Source organism: Trachurus trachurus (assembly GCF_905171665.1).
Source record: "Trachurus trachurus genome assembly, chromosome: 3".
Classification (NCBI taxonomy): Eukaryota; Metazoa; Chordata; class Actinopteri; order Carangiformes; family Carangidae; genus Trachurus; species Trachurus trachurus.
This window is the reverse complement of record NC_139893.1, coordinates 36073900-36094823: the sequence shown is the minus strand read 5'-3', so window position 1 is coordinate 36094823 and position 20924 is coordinate 36073900. Positions and strand designations below refer to the sequence as shown.

The 20924-nt window shown below is 40.0% G+C and overlaps 1 protein-coding gene across 1 annotated transcript; it reads left to right on the top strand.

The window, feature by feature from the left end:
• The first annotated feature begins 217 nt into the window (after positions 1 to 217).
• apip (APAF1 interacting protein) lies at positions 218 to 11468 on the top strand. Its single transcript, XM_083994001.1, has 8 exons — positions 218 to 329; positions 4351 to 4420; positions 5321 to 5421; positions 6916 to 6964; positions 7096 to 7213; positions 8045 to 8180; positions 9563 to 9730; positions 9855 to 11468. The coding sequence occupies exons 2-8, from the start codon at positions 4355 to 4357 to the stop codon at positions 9952 to 9954; spliced, it is 738 nt and encodes a 245-aa protein (XP_083850127.1). The 5' UTR covers positions 218 to 329; positions 4351 to 4354; the 3' UTR covers positions 9955 to 11468.
• The last annotated feature ends 9456 nt before the right edge of the window (positions 11469 to 20924 follow it).

Below are 20924 nucleotides of genomic sequence, written 5' to 3'. Positions count from 1 at the left end.
CTGTATCCCCGTAGAAATGCAATTGCCATTTCACTTTAACTTGAGTCTATAATCTTAGATCTAACCTAACGGACATCCTCTCAGGTGTTTAACCTGACCCCTGCCTAACCGGTCCTTTTTCTACTGCGCATGATTAAAGCCTGACCTCACCCACACCGCGGTTGGGGCTGCTCCAGGGGTCTTTAAATGAAAGGGGAGCAAACTTCTCCACAACACGTCGGTATCCTGTTTGTGCGTCGCGTCTTGATGACGTCGAGTTAGCAGCAGTAGCGTTTGCTGTTGTGACTTCGTTTACTTCTACCACAGTCTGACTTTACTACGCAAGTGAGGTAAGAAGTCGTGTTTTTTTTCACAATTTACTGCTCTTAGTAGAAAATACCAAACTACATTAGTCGCACCGGAGCGTGCATTGCATTGCAAACAAGAGAAATCTGTTTCTCAAACTTGGTGTAACTGCAGCCAGAGCTGAGGCTACGTTAGCATTAGCTAGCGACACAGAGCTTCATCTGTTTTTTATAATATTTTTATCAGGCAACAGCTCAAACCTTTATGTTTCAAAGCGGACATAACAGAAACATCAAGAACTGAAGGCTACTCAATTTGAATATTATTTCGGGAAGCATCTTACTCAAGTGAAACGTGTGTCTTGTGACTTAGTTGGTTAGTAAACAAAACATTTAACCATATGTTCTGCCTCGGTCAACGACACAGGCTTAATGTATCATTTTACCACTTATGGCTGCAGATCACTTTCAGTTTCGTCAACTAATCTGCCTATTTAGATTGACAATTAGTCAGTTAATGGAATTCATGAATGTATGTTATCATACTCGACTAATATGAAAAATGTTATGTAATAAATATTAAATAAATACAATATTGTCTTATGAAAAGAAAAACTAAATAGAGCGCACAAATGAAATGAAATAAAATACAGTAAATAACCAAATACAATATATGATATAATATAGGAATTAAGTTGATGAATTGAATAGTTCCTTGCTAGAACTATTTTGTAATAATTTATTATGGCCTTGTTAAAAACTGTCAGTCTTGGTAAAAGACAGCCAAATATTTTCAGATTTCACCCTCTCTAGAAGAAGAGTTTCTGCATTTCTTCACATATCATTGTTAACTTAATGTTTTAACATTTGATGACATTTACCTTTGAATATACAGAGTTGTGATTGGCATTTATTTTTTATTGACAATTTTGTTACAGTCTAAACAAACAACTAGCCTAATTATTAATGAAACCCTTAACTAAAACATATCTTCCTATGATCTCCTTAAAGCAGAAGTAAGCGATCCGGTCGTTTTGGCTAATGCTGTGTTCCAGGCAGGCTTTTGAAACCGTAAATTAGCCTACAGCTTCAAGTCACAACTTACGATTTTGTAGCGTTCCAGGCAACCTACTCGTGTTTTTCCGACCTGTTTTACCGGTGAAAGTCACTATAACGGCCACTCGTAACTTCCGACCCGTGAACTCGTACCAGATCGAACTGGTATGATTTCACAGGTCGGAAAAACACGAGTTACGGGCTGCCTTGAACGCACCATAACAGTCCTCGTCCCTACGTCACCACATTCACGGCGTCCCTTGGCTGCACACACAGCCCTGCATGCCGTTCTCTCTCCTCATTGGATAAAAACTGTAGGATACGAGAAAAGTTTTCTCCTCGGCTCAGAGCAGAGCAGAGTGGCTGACAGACCCGTGTTTCGGTCCAAACACTCTATGCAAGTGATTGCTGTCGGAAGATATAACTATTTAAGACTTATATTAACACAAATATATCGCTTACTTCTGCTTTAAGTCAAACAATATACTTCTTAATAATAACTTGCCAGTAAGTCTTGTTTCACACATTTCGAATAACTATAATGTTGCAAAAGTGCTCCTATTATGAATACCTGGGTTTGACACATGTTGCATATGCCTTTAACTCAGATCATCCATAACATTTCAACAGGAAGCTGTTTTTTATTGTTGTGGTTGATCTGTGACTTGCTGCTGTGGTTCACTCTGAAGCATTAGTCATTTGATTTAAGATTTAATTTGTAGCTTCAATCATTTCCCACGGCTTAATGGCTTGATATAAAATAGACTATCACAATGATAAAACCAGTCATTTGACTGTTTATTAGAATCAGGGCAGTATCTTTATGTAATCAGTGATGTGTTATGCAAGTTTGTTCTGGATGGTTTCATTCCAACCTCAACCGATGATTTCACTGATAAACTCTGTTTGACGGGATGTAGCCAACTGTGTCTAGAGATGATACAGGTGGGTGCTGCTGACGTGGCGTGTTTTCCAGAGCGGCTCCAACAGAAATACTCCAGGAAACAGTTCAGGACAGAGTATTGCACCAGAATATTACATTACAAACAACAAGCTTAACAAACACAAGCACAAGCCAAAAAGAAGCTTTTCGTTACAATGACATGAAATAGAAATGATGAAAGTGACCTAAATGTACATTATCCTAGTTTATTTTAATGTAAAGTGTATCATTTGAAAGAGATTTGAAGAGCTATAATTAAAATTACAGTCAGCTTTTCTGTTTTTTTGAGTTTAATACAGTATCATGCATCTAATCAGCCGTGCCAGTTGTACCATTTAAGTTTGTTATATATGAGCTTTTATTTCTAACCCCAAACCCCAAGACTGCAGCAGAGGAGCTCTCAGACAGATACCCGCACAACTTGGCACAGAGACCCACTTAATGAAATGAAAAGACTTTCATCTTTCTTTGAAATCAGAAATTTGCATACTCAGTTTTCAATGACATGTGATTGCTAACTGAAGGTATGTGTGCTGACTTGTAGAGTATTCCTAAAGCAGCTACAGCAGAGCTTATTAGTAGGAATCCTCCTCTGGCTGTGTCAAACAAAATGTGGTAAAACACCCAGAACTGTGACCACTTTGAAGGTGGTTGATAAAAATGTATTTTAGATATTCATATGGCACATTTTACCTTATTATTCAGTTCTTGGTATTCTTATTTTTTATGCAGCTATACAATATTTTAACCACTTCATCTGCTATTTTCTTGATTTGCCACTTTAAAATGACACGTATGATGGTTGGTGACATATTGCCAGTTAGTTTAAGTTCTTTAAATTTCAAAAGCTTGGGCCGGTTAACAACTCAAAAGCGAAAAATGTTGGGTTTAAAAAAGAAAAGTAGGAAGAATAGAGAAGCAGGAATTGGTTACATGACAAAATAGTGCTGGTCAATAAGAAAGAGGTCAAATGAAGCACAATAGCCACTGAGACCTGCATCTCCTTTATATGAATGCACTGATTGTATTTGTTATTGAGTATTACTTAGCTTTTGTCTTCAAAATGAAACTGTTTCCTCTGAGAATTTAATGTTTTTCATTGTCAAATGAAATAGATGGAAGTATACTACTGTTATATTGTTACCACTGTAGATGAAAGCAGAATATATGAGTGTTTAATAAATAACTCACAGGTACAACAGGATGCTATTAGGTTTCTTCTTTCCTTAATCTCCTGATATTTAGTAGTTGTTGTCAGGACAAAAATGACAGTGAGTGGCACTTGATTGTCAGTTGTAGAAACGTTCTGTATTTAAGTAATCCACCCCCCCCCTGTGGATTTACATTAAACCCTTCAGGGAGTTTTAGCTACACAGCTTGCAGGCATCTCAACATTACATAACATTAGCCTATCCTCCTGCCAACAAACAAGTTGGTGTTTACTGTAAGCTCATGAAAGCTAACTAAGGGTGTTTACCTGTCAACACTGCAAGAAGGATCCAGTTTTAACTGTGTGTTTGTACAGCGCCCAACAGCACACCCCATCTCCTAAAACTGCTGATAGACAGCCACACAAAAACCAATATACAGTCAATGCCGGTGGCGGTTTTTTTTTTTTATATTGAGGCTTTTAAAAACTTCCTTGGTGTTTTGAACAGACACACTAATTGCAACAAAATGAAAAACATTTCCATTTAATAGTGGAATAATAGCGTGTACACCTTTTTTCATTTTGATAACAATAGAAAAATTTCCCTCAACGGAAACTTGGCTTCGTGCTAACCAAAGTGTGGGAGGAGAAGGAAGAAAAGAAAATTAGTGAGAACTGGAGATATCAGTTCTGACTTATTCTTCCCTGTGGTATTTCATCAGCGTCTGATTCCAGGCGGGAATAAATCAAAATGAGGAAGTAAGAAAGACACTCAACAGAATGCCGTTTCATTGTTACTTAAGAGCGCTAAGCCCGTCTCATGTGACACCCGAGTTATTTTCACTGCAAACGTTTCCCAGATATCTACGCTTGGCATGGTGGATTGTTATTAAATATAATGAATGGTTTTCTCACAGGAAGATGTCAGCGTTGTGTGGCACCAGCAACGGCTTCCAAGATGAAGGTCAAGAGGTCACAGAGAAACAGGCAAGCACAACACGGCAGGAAAAACCTGACACGCATACAAAGTGATTGCATGATAGAAGTTCACCTGAATCTGACAAAGCGACAGTCTACAAAAAAAGTCTGTTTTGTGGAGTTTTTAAAGATGCTGTCAACTCATTTCTTCAGTGGCAGTGATAGTAATATGATGTTTTCAGTAACTGGAGAAAGATTAGAAGTTCAGCGCATTCAAGCATTCATAGTACAGGACTGGTGTTATTCCATATTTTCTTTTTGTCGACAAAAACCATGGAAAGAGTGGAACCAACTATGTGTCATAGCCTTGGTCATTCCTCATTACTCAACACAGCTCTGACCTTGCCTCAGGCACACAGCCTAAAGTCCAGTTATTCCTACTGAAGACTGGAAAAAAAACATATAGTTGAGTTTTATTGATGGTACAGTCATTTCCTAAAGGCACTTTGCATTGTAGTTTCTTCTTAAACTTTATCAAACTGGAATAACTAGTGTTGTTGTTGGGGGCTATTCTCAGCTTTGGATTTGTATAAATTTGATGCTCTAGTGAATATTTCAAGGCGGTATGGTACGGTGGTGGAGATTGGAGTCTAAATAAACAAACAGTTTGTGTATTCATGGTTATTAAGAAACATGTCACCATGTGCAACAACGTGGCTCACTGATGTGTTTCTAATGGTTTCTGGAGCTCTGTGGTTTAGAGTAATAACCTAGCGTTGGCTGTACTGGCAGTATTTGTTTCCAGGGTGGATTAAAGGTTGTTTTTGATCTTTTCATAGATTACACTCATAAAAATGTATCAGAAAACATTCAAACCTGGCAGTGCAGAATATGCAATGATCAAAAACTAAAAATCAGTATGAAACCAGAGTTATGGTTATTTGTTGAACGGTTTTGTGTGTTTTACAGGAGAAGGAGCATCCCCGAGTGCTCATCCCTGAGTTATGTCGCCTGTTCTACCAGCTGGGATGGGTGACAGGGACGGGCGGAGGGATCAGCCTGAAACAAGGGTGAGTACATGGATTAAAAAATAAAACTTTACTGTGATAGTCGATTCTATCTTGAAGGAGTTTTCATTCCAGCCAAATAACAAACGGACGCACCTTCATTTAACTTGTCTATTATTAGCATATCTTTGATGGTAAAATGCTGCGGAATGCAGTTGTGTGTTTTTTTTTGCTGACGAGTGTTTAGCGAACCTGATGTGAGGTTTTGACAGTGTGTGTAAATCTGGGCTGCAGACAGAAGGCCACAGTTTTGCCGTAATGAAACGGAATTCTAAATGAAGAGTTTGACAGGTTATTACAAACATCTTTGAACTGTGTTGTTCTGGATGGCAGCTACAGAGAAAGCACCACCCATTAGCAAATCCTTGCTTGAAATGGGGAATGGCAGACATTTATTTAAGCCAACAGGGGAACTTGATGAAACCTCAGATGAAACCAAAAATAAGATTTACTGACTGCTGCTTGCGAGTATGCCGGCGTTTCATTCAGAGAGAGGGAGGCAGACATCGTATCTCTTAGATTGTCTTTGGTCTTGTTAAATGATTACACCTTCAGATTCAGATGGAAAATAAGCCGTTATCAGCTCAGCAGCAGTACTTCAACTGTGCAGAGTATCGCTCCTTTACATCGCTGTTTGATAGTGATGATTTAAAAAAAAAAAAAAAAAGAACAATTTGAACTCTATGGCCTCAACATCATCTACATATTGCAGTGAAGGAGAACTATCAGATATATCCATCTTGTAGCTGCTTGTAGACTAATGATGAATCGGCGCTTGAGCTCAGGAATCCAAAAGCTGCTTTTATTAAAACAAAGCCTCCAACACTCATTTACTCAGTCTAGATGAAATAAAGTGGATGAAAAGTATGCAACGCATGGAAGCAAAGTGAACAGACGGCAGCGCTGTCAGATGTTTTATACAAAAATTCAAATAAGTGTATTTTTATTTTTCTGTAAGTGCAGGTCTGAATTTTAAGTTTCGAAGCCCTTTTTTCACAGTTGCTTTGCTTTGACTCAGAAATGAGTCAGAGCCCGAGGCAGCTTCGCCAAACCTTGCACTCAAAATCAATAGGCTACTCCTTTATCTGGTATGTTTGTTGCTAGATAAAGAAGAGTACAATGGCTTTATCCTCTGCATCCAATGGGGAAATGTTAAGCCTCTCAGTTCATAGTTAAGTAACAATCATTGTTTGTTTCTGTTGAACGCTGCCATTCTGTACATTTCAGACCTTCTTTTTTCCCACAAGAGGTCTTTTAAGCAAAGGCCTTAAAATATAAAACTTTATGTTGACACACGACTCACTGAAACATCCTTCACATGGTGTGTTTGTAGCTCAGTGTGTTTTTCAAGTAAATGGAACAGAGCCCGATGTTTGAGTTCAGTTATGTGTTTGCTGTGGAAGTCTACAATGCTCCATTGTGTCAAGAGTCCTTCAAAGACAACTTGATTGTCCTTGATATTAATATTTACCATGTTGCATGTTTTGCATCTCATAGAGAGCAGATCTACATCGCACCATCAGGGGTGCAGAAGGAGAGAATCCAGGTGAGCGTGCTCTTATCACAGTGTGAAACTTTTCTTTCATGATGACTCATGTTTGACTAAGTGTTTTGATTTAACGGAAGTTTAAGGATTAGTGTGTTTTTATAACATTTTGGAATGTTTGTGTTACTCAGCCGGATGACATGTTCGTGTGCGACGTGGAGGAAAGGGACATCAGCTGTCCGCCAGCCTGGAAGAGATTAAAGAAGAGCCAGTGCACACCTCTGTTCATGAATGCGTACACTATGAGAGGTGAGTCGCTCTAGTCCGTACGCATCATCGTTTGCACAACGCCCGGAGGCCTGCTAACAATTGTCTGAAGTCAGACCAGGAACAGACTGCTGTATTGAAGTTCTCGCCCGGTCATTAGTCAGCGTTGATGAGTAGTCGGCTTCAATAACCCACAAAGCACCGAAGAGCGAGCGTGTCCGAGCCGAGTTCATCATTTTTCCAAGTCCCCTGGAAACACTTGAGCTGTTGTCTGCGCTACTTGCAGCACATTTGTCTATTTAATTGTGTTGTCTGTATTTACAGGGTAATTGTCTATCTGGTCCTGTGTGTGTGTGTGTGTCTGTTTGCTTGTGTTGTGTTGTGTGTATTCACAGAGTAGTGTAGTGTTTGCATTTGCATGTGCTCTCTTAAGTTGCTCTGAGTCGCCGTGGGAACATCATTTTGTCGTTAGAAATGATGTAATAAATATCCACAGAAACAAAATAGTTAAGTCAATGGGAGACTGTAGACGTCGTCCCTCTGGACTTCCTCCTTGTGTATAACAAACACAATTTGATTTATTTATTTATTGAATAAATAATGTCTTGTAATGTTTTCTTTTGAATAATTTTACTCAAATAAATTGTAGGTTTAATTTCCAGAAAATATAACTCTTCTGTTCTTTTCTTTTTTTCTTCAAATAAAGAAACAGACAAGATTACACTCGTATGATAATATCAGCTGTTTGACAAAGGCGTTGTCAGTAAAGGTCAACAAGCTTTTTCCCGCCTTGTTACAATTACTATTTGAGAAAGACAATACCAGTAGATAACACTCAAATCAAAATCTGCTCTTCCTTTGCTAAAAATGCAGGGGCGCAGGCAGTGATACACACCCACTCCAAGGCTGCTGTCATGGCAACGCTGCTGTATCCTGGCAAGGAGTTCAGGATAACACACCAGGAGATGATCAAGGGGATTCGTAAGGGCACCTCAGGCTCCAACTATCGGTATGTAATCAGGCAGCGAGGATTAGTGAGGTCCAAAGAGGTTCCTCGCATTTTCATCTCTCAGTCAAGAGGAGCTTTGCAAAGTCTCGGCTGATGGAGACACCTCGGCTCTCATAATAGAAATGTTTAGTGCAGCGGCAGAGGATGACAAGGATGATGCGAAACCACGGCGTGAATTTGCACAGACAGTGAATTGATGAACTGCGGCCGGCCGTTTGTTTTTCGCTCACACCGCTTGTCCAGAACGAATGTGTGGTGGCGCCCCTGCCAAGGAACAAGTTCACTCACTATCAATCTGACAGTAGAAATCCCCAGCATAGCCCCGTCCCCGCAGCTGCCAACTACGCTGTGGGAATCGGCAAAGTCTGGCTTACGGCCTCGGTTGAGCTTAAGAAAAGCATAACGATAGTACATCCAGTCAACCACAAGGAGTACAGGTTCATCACGCCGTGTGGGTGTTTACAGAAAGGTCTCATTAAAGACGAGCAGCTCCTTGCTGCCATCTGTGTGTACATAAATGTGCCCCGTCTTGCCTTTGTTACTCAATAGCTGATAGAGGCGACAGGTACAAACACGCGAGTCCTAACCATGAATTTCATCACTAAGACATCAGTCATCATCATCAGTTTGTTTTCCTTAAAGATTTTTTATTTGGTACATAAAACCAAGCACTGTTTGTTAAAAATGTCCTCACTCTCCATTTAAAGGATTCGGTTCACGATTTCTAATCGACAGAACAGCCTGATGGGAATATCGCTTTAAAGTTTTAAAGGTTCGGCAGTGAGTTAGTTGCTCGTCAATGCAGCTGAATAAAATGAGGAAATGTTGCAGTGATATTTTATTTTTTCTCTCTGCTTCCAGCTGGGACTGAGGCGAGACATGAGCCTAATTAGGGTTAGGGCAGCAATTAATGACCATTGATCGGTTTTCATTATTCAGGCCTGAATTGTTTAGTCTATCAGAATCAAAGGAGGTGGAGGAGGGGAAGAAGAAATCACCCCAAATCCTGCCTCAAGGTTTTATGTACGCCGGTATACTGGTCTACAGTGAGCGTGCAATCACAGAGAGGAAACGTAGGCCCACACACATACACTGGTTGATTCCTTGTCAGAAGTGATGACTTCAAATTGCTTGATTTATTCAATCAGCGGCTTAAAACTCCAAGGCGTTCTGTACGACAGAGAGAAGCAGCTAGCTGGTTTAGCCTGATTCACAGACACCGTGTCACAATCAGAGGCCCCGTGGAGGCGGCGGTGAGGTCGCGCTCTGGGAACAGGCGTTCAAAGGCCTTTTGCCTCATGATGACTAATGTTAATGTCTCAGATTTTTTCAAGCCTGGGTTGTAATGGCTCTTTTTCTGTACCCTGTCTGTATATACACAGGTATGACGACACCCTGGTTGTGCCGATTATAGAAAATACTCCAGAGGAGAGGGACCTGAAAGACCGGATGGCTCGGGCAATGGATGAATATCCAGATTCATGTGCAGTCCTCGTCCGCAGACATGGAGTGTATGTCTGGGGCGAGTCGTGGGAAAAAGCCAAGACCATGTGAGCATTTACCTCCCACTGCTATTAACCTGCTTGATCTTATTGATGACTGGAGTATATTAGTATGTTTATGTTGTGAGCACCAGATATCAATTATTTACATTGCGCTCCCCCTCCCCCTCAGGTGTGAATGCTACGACTACCTGTTCGACATGGCTGTGCAGATGAAGCAGTGTGGACTGGACCCCTCAGCCCTCCCCGTGGAAGAAAAAGGAATAGTCTGACATTCACTGGTGCTTTTTTAAAGAGACATTTTATGGCAGAAAGGTCAATTGAGTTCAATCAGGAGAGCAGATTGTAATCATTTGCCTTTCACGCTGGTCGGCTTCAAATTTGATGAAATTTGATGGTAAGGGTAGATTCAGGACCGAAGGAGATTGAATGCCTGTGATCCGGAAGCACTTGGAGGTTATGCTGCAAAGCACTGTGGGATCAACTCATAAGAGAGCGGCTGTCAAATCAACGTCCTCAGGTTCAAATGCTTCCCTATTCAAGTCTGACTGCACTGGAATCAAGGTCTTGGTTCATGTCAGGCATGAACGTAGTGTGTATTTCAATTGATCTCTAATGGTGATTATCTGCCTTCGCCTCAATCAATAAAAACTCACTCATGTGAATCATGACTCACAGAGATTCTCTACCATTTCTTACACTGTTTGCTTGTTTTAAAGGTCCAATGTGTAATATTTTTCAAGGTTTATTGGCAAAATCTGAATATACTTGTACAAGTGTATAATCGTAATAAAATAAAATTATTTGGGTTTTCATAGTCTTATAATTATTCTTTATATGTAACGGAGGTCTGCGGGTATAGTCACAATCACAAGGTACCAGTAAGGAGAAGTGATGGGGTGTGGCGGTTAGCGGTACAGAAGTTAAACTCACTCACCCATAAAAGACGTGCTAACCCACTTGCCAAGTGGTCATTGACCTCTTGGCGAAACGATTAGCATCATCGCCCGCGGTGCGGCAGACCCGGGTTCGAAACCCACTCAGGGCAGGCCAGACCACATCGGTCACATATAGCAAGGGTCTTGCTTTAGAGAGTGTCGCCATCTTGCACCGTCACAGAAAATCCAGCCAGCCAGAGAACGCGTTTCACAAGTTTTGCATTCATATATAAACCAACGAAGACAAAAGGAAAGAAGTAGTAGGAAACAGCAGACATATTGTAAAATGGTTTAGAGATCTTTACCTCATCACTCCATGCTCCAGAAATAGTAGTAGTCGTCCCAGTCGTGGTAAACAAGTTTTTTGTTTAGAGGCCACTGTCACTTTGCCGACGGGAGGGGTGAGTGCGAGCAAGTGAATGCTGCAAGCTAGAATCTGAATGCTAGATATTACGGTTTCCCCCCCATTTTACACACTGGACCTTTAAGAGAGGGTACACAGTCTTTTGTTTTAAGTCTTATTTCAGTTTCAGTCATCAAATACAATACACTGATCCCATTTTCGACTTGTGGGAAATGCAGCAGGAACACAAATGGCTGTGGTCATCCTGTCAAACACCTTTCAGAGAAAATAACACTGTACAGTGTAAAAAAAAAGCCCCTTGCTGTGTTTGTGGACAGCCTTTTATTCCCACTACACCACTCCAGCGCAGGCAGGTCCATTTGGTGCAGGCGCCGCACAATGCCTGTAGATCTTTGCACAGCATGCCTTCAGTCGTCTGCATACTCATTCTGTCATGAAAGCCGACACTGTTGTTCTTTTAACAAGCTCCCTCTGCTGCCACAATCCCACTGCTTCCACCACTGTACTCGCTGAAAACAGAGCACTGTCAAATACGCCGCAGGCTCAGTTAAAATTGGAAAAACAAGAAATATGTATTAAAAAAGAGAAAAAAAAATGCATCAAAAACATTTCTTCGTGTTGCACTTACACTGCCAACATTCCACATCTTTTGATTAATGAGGATTTCTGGGGGAAAAAAATCATTTGCAAAAGACACTAAACACTAGCCGGTGACATGAAAATGGCTCAGTGAAGCCACAGTGTCAGAGTGTCAGTGTGTCAGTCGTTACACAGACAAAACAAAAGCTGAAAAACCCACGATGTCTGAGCAAAAAGAGATACAGCAAAGCGTTCAGCAGTGTCAAAGTCTGATTGTACTCTGGTACCAAAAATTTCAAGGGATCCACTGCTCATAGCAAATGTTATGTATATTATATATTCCAATATTCATAGCATTATGCATTCATATAAATATTTATTACCTGTCAGCCTGCAAAGTTCAGCAACAGAAACATCAAGAATCCAATATGAGAGGGGGGGGGGGGGGGGGGGGGGGTGGCATGATAATGGAGCTCTGGGGGGCGCTGTGGCACATTAAGCAGAGTGTGGATCAGGGCCGGCGGGGCACAGGAGCCTTTCTCACAAACACCTACTGAGTGAGTGAAACTGCTGCAAGTTGCAGGTCACGTTTAGGAAGAGTGGGAAGAGCCCAGAGTTGCATTGCACAGTTTGCCACTTTGGAATTAAACGGTAAGAAAGAGGTAGTGGTGTGATGTATGAAGTGCGATGAGATGTTGGCTGCATGAACACAAAGTTAAAGATGCACTGAGGAGCCAAGAGAAAGAGAGAACGTGGGGTCACTCTGCCCTGTGAATACCTGCTGCACAATTAAACATCCGAATAACGATACAACAACACAACAACAAAGAAACAGAAACCAAAACTTAAAGGGACATTGTGTAACTTCTCCTGTTATCTATTCACGAAAATCGATTATTTCGTTCAAAAGTATGTTTTTCATTAATCAGTAATCCCCCCCATCAACAAACTTAAGTGTTCCCGTAAGAAATTCTCTGAATTAGCCGTTCATATCATTCATATCTATATGGAGCGGGTAAGCTCGGTGCTGGCTGCCATGTCGTGTCGCCATGTTTTTACGTTCAGTGGCAGCGTGACGGTAGGAAACCACGGAAACTCAGCGGAGACACCGGAGCTGTCGGCTCAGGTGGAGGTGGCGTCTGTGAAAAGTCACCGCGGTAACGCAGTGAGGAGGAATGGAGCGTTACACTGATGCTGCATTCACCTGCAGTCGGGCAGACGGCCGTCAGTAACAAACCAGATGTCATTTTAGTCACAGAAGTCCAGAGAAAGACGGTAAAACGTGGGTCAGGTAAACAATCCGACATCGCCATGACAACATATTGTCACGTGTATTGTTTTGCTAATATGCTGACGGACAACTTGTTTACATAGAGGCTTGTTTATGCCGTTACGTGCAGCGGCTGTCGTCCGTCTGCCGTCTGCCCAATTTCACGTGAATGCAGCATGAAGAATACGATTGAGTCGCTTGAGATATACATCCGCAACCCTAGATGGGAGTTATTCCTACACAATGTACCTTTAAGATGGGCCTGGGAACTGTGAGTACATCACAAACCCACAGTTAAAGAACACAAGTATTATCAACATGTTATTCTTATTTATTGTATACGTATAGGTGATTTCAGGACATTGTGGGGGGGCGTGCGTGGAGCTTTGGAGAGGGGATATGATGATGTGTTGTTTGTTTGTGGTCTTAGATGATGATTGTTTGTGTATGTGTGTTTATGGCGCCTGGAGCCTCTGGTCTGTCCAAGACGAATTTCTCCCAAGGGAGACAATAAAGACTAACTAACTAACTAACTAAAGCATCAAAGCACAAATACACAGCAGAGGGATATATTATCGCACATCATATTATTTGAATATGCTGTGATGTGTATAGCATTTTACTCAGTATTTTATCTAATTTTAACTACTTTATTAACATCATTGCGTAGTATAAATGTACAGCAATCTCAATTGGAACTTTTGTTTTTTTATAAATGTTATAAATGTAGACAAGTAAAAAGCACATAGCTCCTCTTTGAAATGTAGTGGACTAGAAACAAAGGTGCATGAATCAGAAATGCTCATGTAAATTTTAAATCTCACAAAAATTGTACCAGGTGCAGGACTTGATCAGTTGCACTACAGTTTGTCTGTTGAATTTTGACCTTCACCGGCTCTAATACAGTCCTTTTCTGCGACGCCTGAGTGCATTATAGTTTGCAGAGTGACACTGAATGTAAACCGATTTTTGCTTGTTTGAGAAAACCCCATTGAGCACCTTTAAATTACGTTTTCCTGGATCCAGTTCACCTTGAAGAAAATACAGAAAACTAGAAAGACAGGCTCTAGGTTGTATGCCCCTCATACTGTATGTAGCCTTCACATGTAGCAGCCAGCATCACAAAGGATATCTTCACTCACAGCAGTTCACACTCTATGATTAGGGGTCACCAGTTCAGCATCCAACCTAAATATTCACTTGTGTGAATTGTGAAACTGTATCATGATCAGTGCATGGGTTTCTTGACCATCTACATCTAATCAGGTCTTTGTTTTTGTCCAAGCACATGGTTGTACAAGTTTTGAAGAAGTTATGTCAAAGTTGTGAGATATCATATTTACGGATGTCAAAAACCTCTTTCGTGAGGTCACAGTGAACCTGATTCTAGATCATCACCATCTAATCAGTTCACCCTTGAGACCATGTGAATATTAATACCACACTTGAAGGGGCCGGAGAGAATTGGAAGGATGCTCCAAAAAACATTACGCCTTCAGTCTCAGCTGTTATCAGCACAGTGGCATAAAAAGTAACACTGAGAAAAGGGAAAATATAACCAGCCTGATATGTTCCAACTGGAGCAGCTTGTTTGTTAGTACTAACCTCAAAATATGTCCTCTACTGACCACTACAGGACAGCCCTGCATCATCTGAAATGAATAAAACATTTATGCAAACATTTGTCCTCCCAGAAAGGTCTTGTAAATAACAGGATGTGTCTTTTTTTAAATGAAATTGTGGAAAGTGTGTGTGGTTAGGGGTACTCTAATAACAATATGCCAGTTTAGTATTCCCAAGTCACCGGCAAAACAATCATGTTAAAACCATATTGGAATCTACCACCTTTTCTGGAACACAAATTTTTAAAAAATGAGCCCCTTGGCAATGACTTTCATTTTTACACTTCTATCTGTAGTGATCGTAGCATCCATGCACAGAATCCCCTGTTGTAATCTCCAGTCTGAGCAAACCCCTGCTTCCTTCAGGCTGTCTATGACACAAGCTCTGGGATACCTTTCTTCATATTTTTAGTCCCTGCTTGCATTTCTCTTTGAGCCTCCTCAAAAAGCTAATTTTAATTTACATTTGTTCATAAAACTTTAAATAGTACACACAGTGTGTCGCCTGGATAGGCAAGAAATCACATCACTGTTTTTGATCCTCTTCTCCTTCATCACCACAGCCATTAGCAGTCTTTTTTGGGAACACATTATCAGCTGCTGCGCAGGGCATCTCATTATAAACTTTGCAGAAAACGTTATTTTTTCCCCAGCCTTTTCAATCAATTGGGGGACATGGAGCAGTTCAAGTGCTGTAGTGGCGCCTCTCAACCCATCAATTATATTCAAGTTGTATTAACGTATTTGGCACCTATGTCTCAGGAGAAAAAGGAACACTCATTGCCGCACCATATTTTTTATGATATTGATTAAAGTGTAAATGTGTTTATGATTTTTAGCTTCAGTAAAAGCCTTGTGACAGGCCAAATGGTGATATAAATTAATATTATTGACGTTCAGACACAAGTACTGCGAGCTTATGTGTGTCAGCCTCTCAGCACACGGTCACATACACATACACAAACATTTGAAGCTTACTAATGTATCTTAGCCTTGACATTTAAAAGAACCACTTATGCATTTGGACATCCTTAAACCTCTCTGTTTTTGTTTATTTCATTTCATTAATTATTCATTTACTTTGACATTTTGCCTTAATTAGATATTTCTAACGAGAGTGTGACAGAAATATATAGAAAGACAGGAACTACGATATGATAAGTGTTGGATTTGAAACCAGGACACAGCAGCTACATGGCTGAGTCACCAGGGCTAATGCTGGTGCTTATAGCAAATTGTCACTTCACATACTATTTTTTAACATGAGTGGGCTCAGAATAATCCACTTTAGACTCCTAAAAGATTCAGGTTATTTATGTATATTTTTGTTATCTCTTGTGCCTTTTTCTCAGATGACTACCATGTATTTTTTTTCGTTGACATTTTATATATAAAAACCCTTCATGATAAAAAAAAAAAAACAACCTTATGCATTATAGATGCACTTCAACATGAGGGCCTTTCAACAGTCAATAAATCAATATATATACATTTTTTGAGCAGTTACTATTCCTTTCAATCAAGCCACTGAAAAGCAACCTTCCCTTTTCAATAATACCACCAATACATATTCAGTAGAATACTCTTACCTCTGGATATCTGGACATTATTGACCTCACTGACCTCTTGACTTTGCATTTCAAAGAAGAAGTGGGTTGTTCCATGATGACTGCATGCCAGCATCTACTTGCTACGAATTACAATTTCAAAGTCTGTAACAAAATAAGATGTAACCGCTTTGACCCCTTGACACATCTAAATTTAGCTCCAAATATAATTTCAGTTGCTCGCTGTAGGTGGCCATTGGTGATTTTTCTGTCAGTGTGTTGCCAATACCACCAGACCCACTGAGAATGTACAGAGTGTACTTTCCAGCACACATAGCTACTCTTACATGGCAGATACACATTTTGCTAATATCTTTTCAACAAAATGATAAAACATCTAGCAGCCATACAGACAGATGTTTATGAGTTGGTGGGAGTTATAAGGAGTGAATATAGCGGACAGGCAGAAACTCCAATGGGATGTCCTTGATGGTCTCTGCCTACACATTCAATCAAATTCTTGTCAGCTATGAGAGTAAGTTGATGGTACTTTTCCAATCTTTTCTCTGCCTGCCGACCAAATATGGTGTGATAAAGCAGAGGCAGTTCTGCACCATCCTCCTTTGTAGCTGCTGTCCTTGTGTGATGGAGGCAGTTAAGATCTCAGTCATACAGTTGTGAAAAGAAAAAGTCAAGTGGATTCATTCATTGAGAAAAGTCACTCAATTTATAAGAACTCGAATTGAATACTGATGGCTGTTAACACACAATATCTACGGTTAACGTCTGCCCGTACATACGGCTTTGATAATACATTTTTAAAGTTTCTTTTTTGTATTTTTTTAAATGACCAAAAGACAAGAATCATTTACTTGATGGAGCTTAACAAACCATCACAGTTTAATTTTGTTGAAGAAACGCTTGTTGTCATTCAGTAATCATCTAGAGCAAATACATCAAGCACTTATGGATTACTGATCGTACCAATTAAAACACACCAACAAAAACTGGTTTAGTGGAGGATTTTAAGGGGGATTAATTTCTGTCAGAGGACTTGAGGCAAAGTGCTGCTGCTGGTTTCAGGTCGGCATTGAGACTCATGCCCCTCTATCAGGTTTTATTTACTGAGCTGCATGCCACATAATCTAACCTAGATAGCTGGCTAAATGAGCTTAGTGAGCCATATAAATTAAGTAGCTATACCCGCTGTGAGTCCTCAGCTTGACAAACAGACGGGCTCATGCCACTGTTTGTTCTACTACAGGTATCCAGCTACAATTTGAGGAAAAAAATGAAATAGTCTCCTTACTTCTGGTTATGTCCTCTGCAAAGCAGCAATGGTTTGATGTCTGCCAAATTCCAAAGTGAATCAGCCTCCTCAGCAAACTTATCAGACCAGCAGCAGCACTTTGCTCTGGGCCTTCTTCTTCTCTTAATCCTTCCACCCAGGCCTCACTTTGTTTTCTCGCCTGCTCTGACTTTGCTGATAGAGATGTAAAGGATCAAAATCCACTTCCCTAGAAAAACCTGCGTCTGCAGCCCCAAACACAATTATTTTTCTCCAAATTGTAGATACAGTGTGCAGTTTGAAGCCTGCAGTCATAAACAACCTCAAGTGTCTAATGTATTTTTTTTAAAAACTGGATAATGTGACATATAGTTTCGTAAACAACTGTAATGAGTGGCTCTTTCTTTTTGAGTCCAACCCTTTTATTCTACAATTCCTTCAAAAAGCACAAAGCTTGAAAATAATGTGGACTTTATTTATTACAATATAAACATAATGCTAAAGAAATCCCCTTTCTTATTTCTCTAGAATCAAAGGTGTGGCGAATTTCATTGTAAACCATCTAATACTGTGGTTGCCAAGACATTTCACTGTGATCAAATTGATGCACTGACTGACCAACCATCATCCCCTTCCCTTGAGCTACAGTACACCACAAGCACAATACATCTAAGTAAATCAATTATGCACATACATACACTGTCTATTCCTCCTCCTTCTATTGTGGTCTAGCCATGTCTGCTTATGTTTAAAATGACTATAAGTGATTTCAAAGCCTTCATTAAGAAAATACCCAGAGGATTAATTAATTAAGTATAATTAACTCTAACTCTACCTTTAAGAAGGCTTTTGAAGACCCCTCCAGTGAATACAAAGAACTATGTTAACATGATGTATGTAGCTTCTGACATCATGAGTGAAATAAGCAGTCAAAGCCATAAGGGGTGTTTTCCACCTTGGGACTACAGTGATCCAATGAGAGTCTCATAATCACATCAGCCTGCCAGGATATGGGATGGGCCAAATAAAGCCGAAACCTTGTCAGTACACAGGGTAAAAGTTTACATTATAGCACAACTGCAACACTGCCAGTTACAAGCTAACAAACAGCATTAACAAATAAAAGACGTTAAAGGGATAGTTAAACATTTTGGCATAATTTTCACCATAATCCTTATAGTTTTAGGAGTAGGTCTGTTACCTTTAATTGTCGGTGCAAGTTATCTTTAGAACGGCGGAGCAGAGCCACAAGCTAATAACAGAACGTTAAGAGATGTACTTGTTTTCAAGGCAAATGCAGAGACTGCTTGCCGAAAAACTGCCCCCGATTTTGCATGAATTTACCTCGAAAACAACTCTGTCTCGTAACATTCCGTTATTATCTCATAACGTGGTGAATGTGCAGGTCACAACTTGTCCACCAGAGCGTTTTGGAGTTGTTGGATTGTGTATTTGATGAGTGTGATGAGGGAAACCAAGTAATCCCATGAGCCTCCTAGCGTAGCTCTGAGCAACTCGCGGCTCTGCTCCGCTGTTTGGCTGTTGTGTTAGCTTGCACTGACAATTAAAGGTAACGGACTACTGCTAAAACTATAGGGATTATGGCAATGGGCCAATTTGCCAAAATGTTGAACTATCCCTTTAAGTATCATATTCTAACTGCCCTGATATGTCTCCTAAAGTCTCACAGACATGCTCCTGATTCTGGGTTTCTCCTGACTGGCTCTCCAGTCCTTCCAATGTTTCTCCTAACGCTGTCTATCTTGATACGCACTGCTCTTTCACCTGACAACCAAGCTTCAGCAGCGGTGATGGGTGGGGCACAGGGCCTGAGGCAGTTAGCAAAGTTGTGCTTCCAGCTCCAGCTTTCAATCTTTTCTTTACTTTTTGAAATAAATAATAAACATTGTGGACACCCCTTGTGGGGTTCCACTGTCAATGTCTTGGCAGAAAATGCAGCATCGATGTAGAGCCATCAAATTTTTTGAGTTTGAGTTAATCAATAAATAGTAGGTACCTATGCCTCAATGCTTTAGTTGACCACGTTTATAGGCACACTTTATGTTTGAGTTTAATATTCTTTGAGGAGATGTCCGCATGTCTTCTGACTTCAAACATGCGGAGTTCATTATAACTTCGGCTTTGAGAGCAATAGCTTTGACTTTAGCTTTGGTTTTCTCCTCTTCTGAGGCCTTTTTCTTTCCCTGAGGGCCCTGAACAGATCCTCAAACAGATGGATTAGACAAGAAAGATCATCAGCAAAAAATACACTAGACCCATAGCTGCCTTTTATTTTAATTGCATGTAAGATACATCTCCTTTATTTCATAGCGAATCAGGAGACCCAACATATAGAAAAAACGGCTGAGAGAGGATATGTGACACAGATTATGAGCCAGATTTATCACTGATTGATAGTAATTCCTCTAAATCCTAATTTTTAAGTGACAACCAGGCCCAAGACGAGGCAAAGTCATAAATAATGTTGATCCTGCAGACTTCAGAACGGGCAATGAATTTCAGTCTGGATCTAAGTCTGCAATGCTAACTTCCACAAAGAAACGCCACTAAATAATGATGCTGATAGCAGCTCAGGCAGACAGTGTCCTCCAGCAGCAGCTCAGTACAGAAATATGAGATAATCTTACGGAATGTTGATGTTAGGTAAAAGCTTTGGATTAAATTAGTTGGTGAATAAGTCACTTTTTATAGCAGGCCTATAGGCAAAGCTCTATAAAAATATGTCTAACCTGACTAAGATCAAATGGATTACACTCATATTCATGTAATGTGTCTTCTCAAAGCCTCCATCTTCCATGTCAGTTTGGCCAGTCACTAATGTGTGGACATGTACTAGTTTGAAGATGTAATGCATGAAAATCTTGTATTAGTCTCTTATTAGACCTGGACAGAGTGTATTTTAATTAGCTACTATAACTGAAAAACAGCTTTAAAGGTGAGTGCCTTTTCTGAAGATGTTCTGAGAAGAAAAATTTAACAAAAAAAGAAAAAGACCAAAGGTATAAAGAAGACTTTTCTTATTTAAGGTTATTTACTTGACTACAAAGAATAAATCATAGCACAAGGTAAATCAAACAGCACTTAGCTACGATGTGTGAAAAGAAAAGTAAAGAAAACTCATTACATACTGTAGTAGATCTCAAATAGAGTCACTGGTGCAGATGATACGAATTTCATTAATCAAAAGCAATGTAAAACCAAGCTTCACAAATGTAGCTGACCATTTGTGGTGCAGTTCATCATCCATGATCATTTGATACCACACTAACGATTAATTAATCAATCCTTCTCCAGTTTTCCGAGGAGTTTAACCAAAGAGAAATAAAAGATTTGTTTTTGAGATTTCTACTTGATATTCAAATTGTATTCCTGTAGTTGTACTTTCACCTTTGAAACCGCAAACTGACTGTGGATGGTGTTGCTCATAATACTACTGATGTCCTCATCAGCATGCTCAATAAATACACTCAGCATTGCACAGTAAAACAGATTTATGCATTATTCAACAGCTTTTTGACAAGTCTTGTCTTTTTTTTTTTTTTTGCTTTTTTTTCCCTCTGAGTCAAACGCCAAATCATTTTATTTATTTATTCTTTACTGTAACATTATGCAA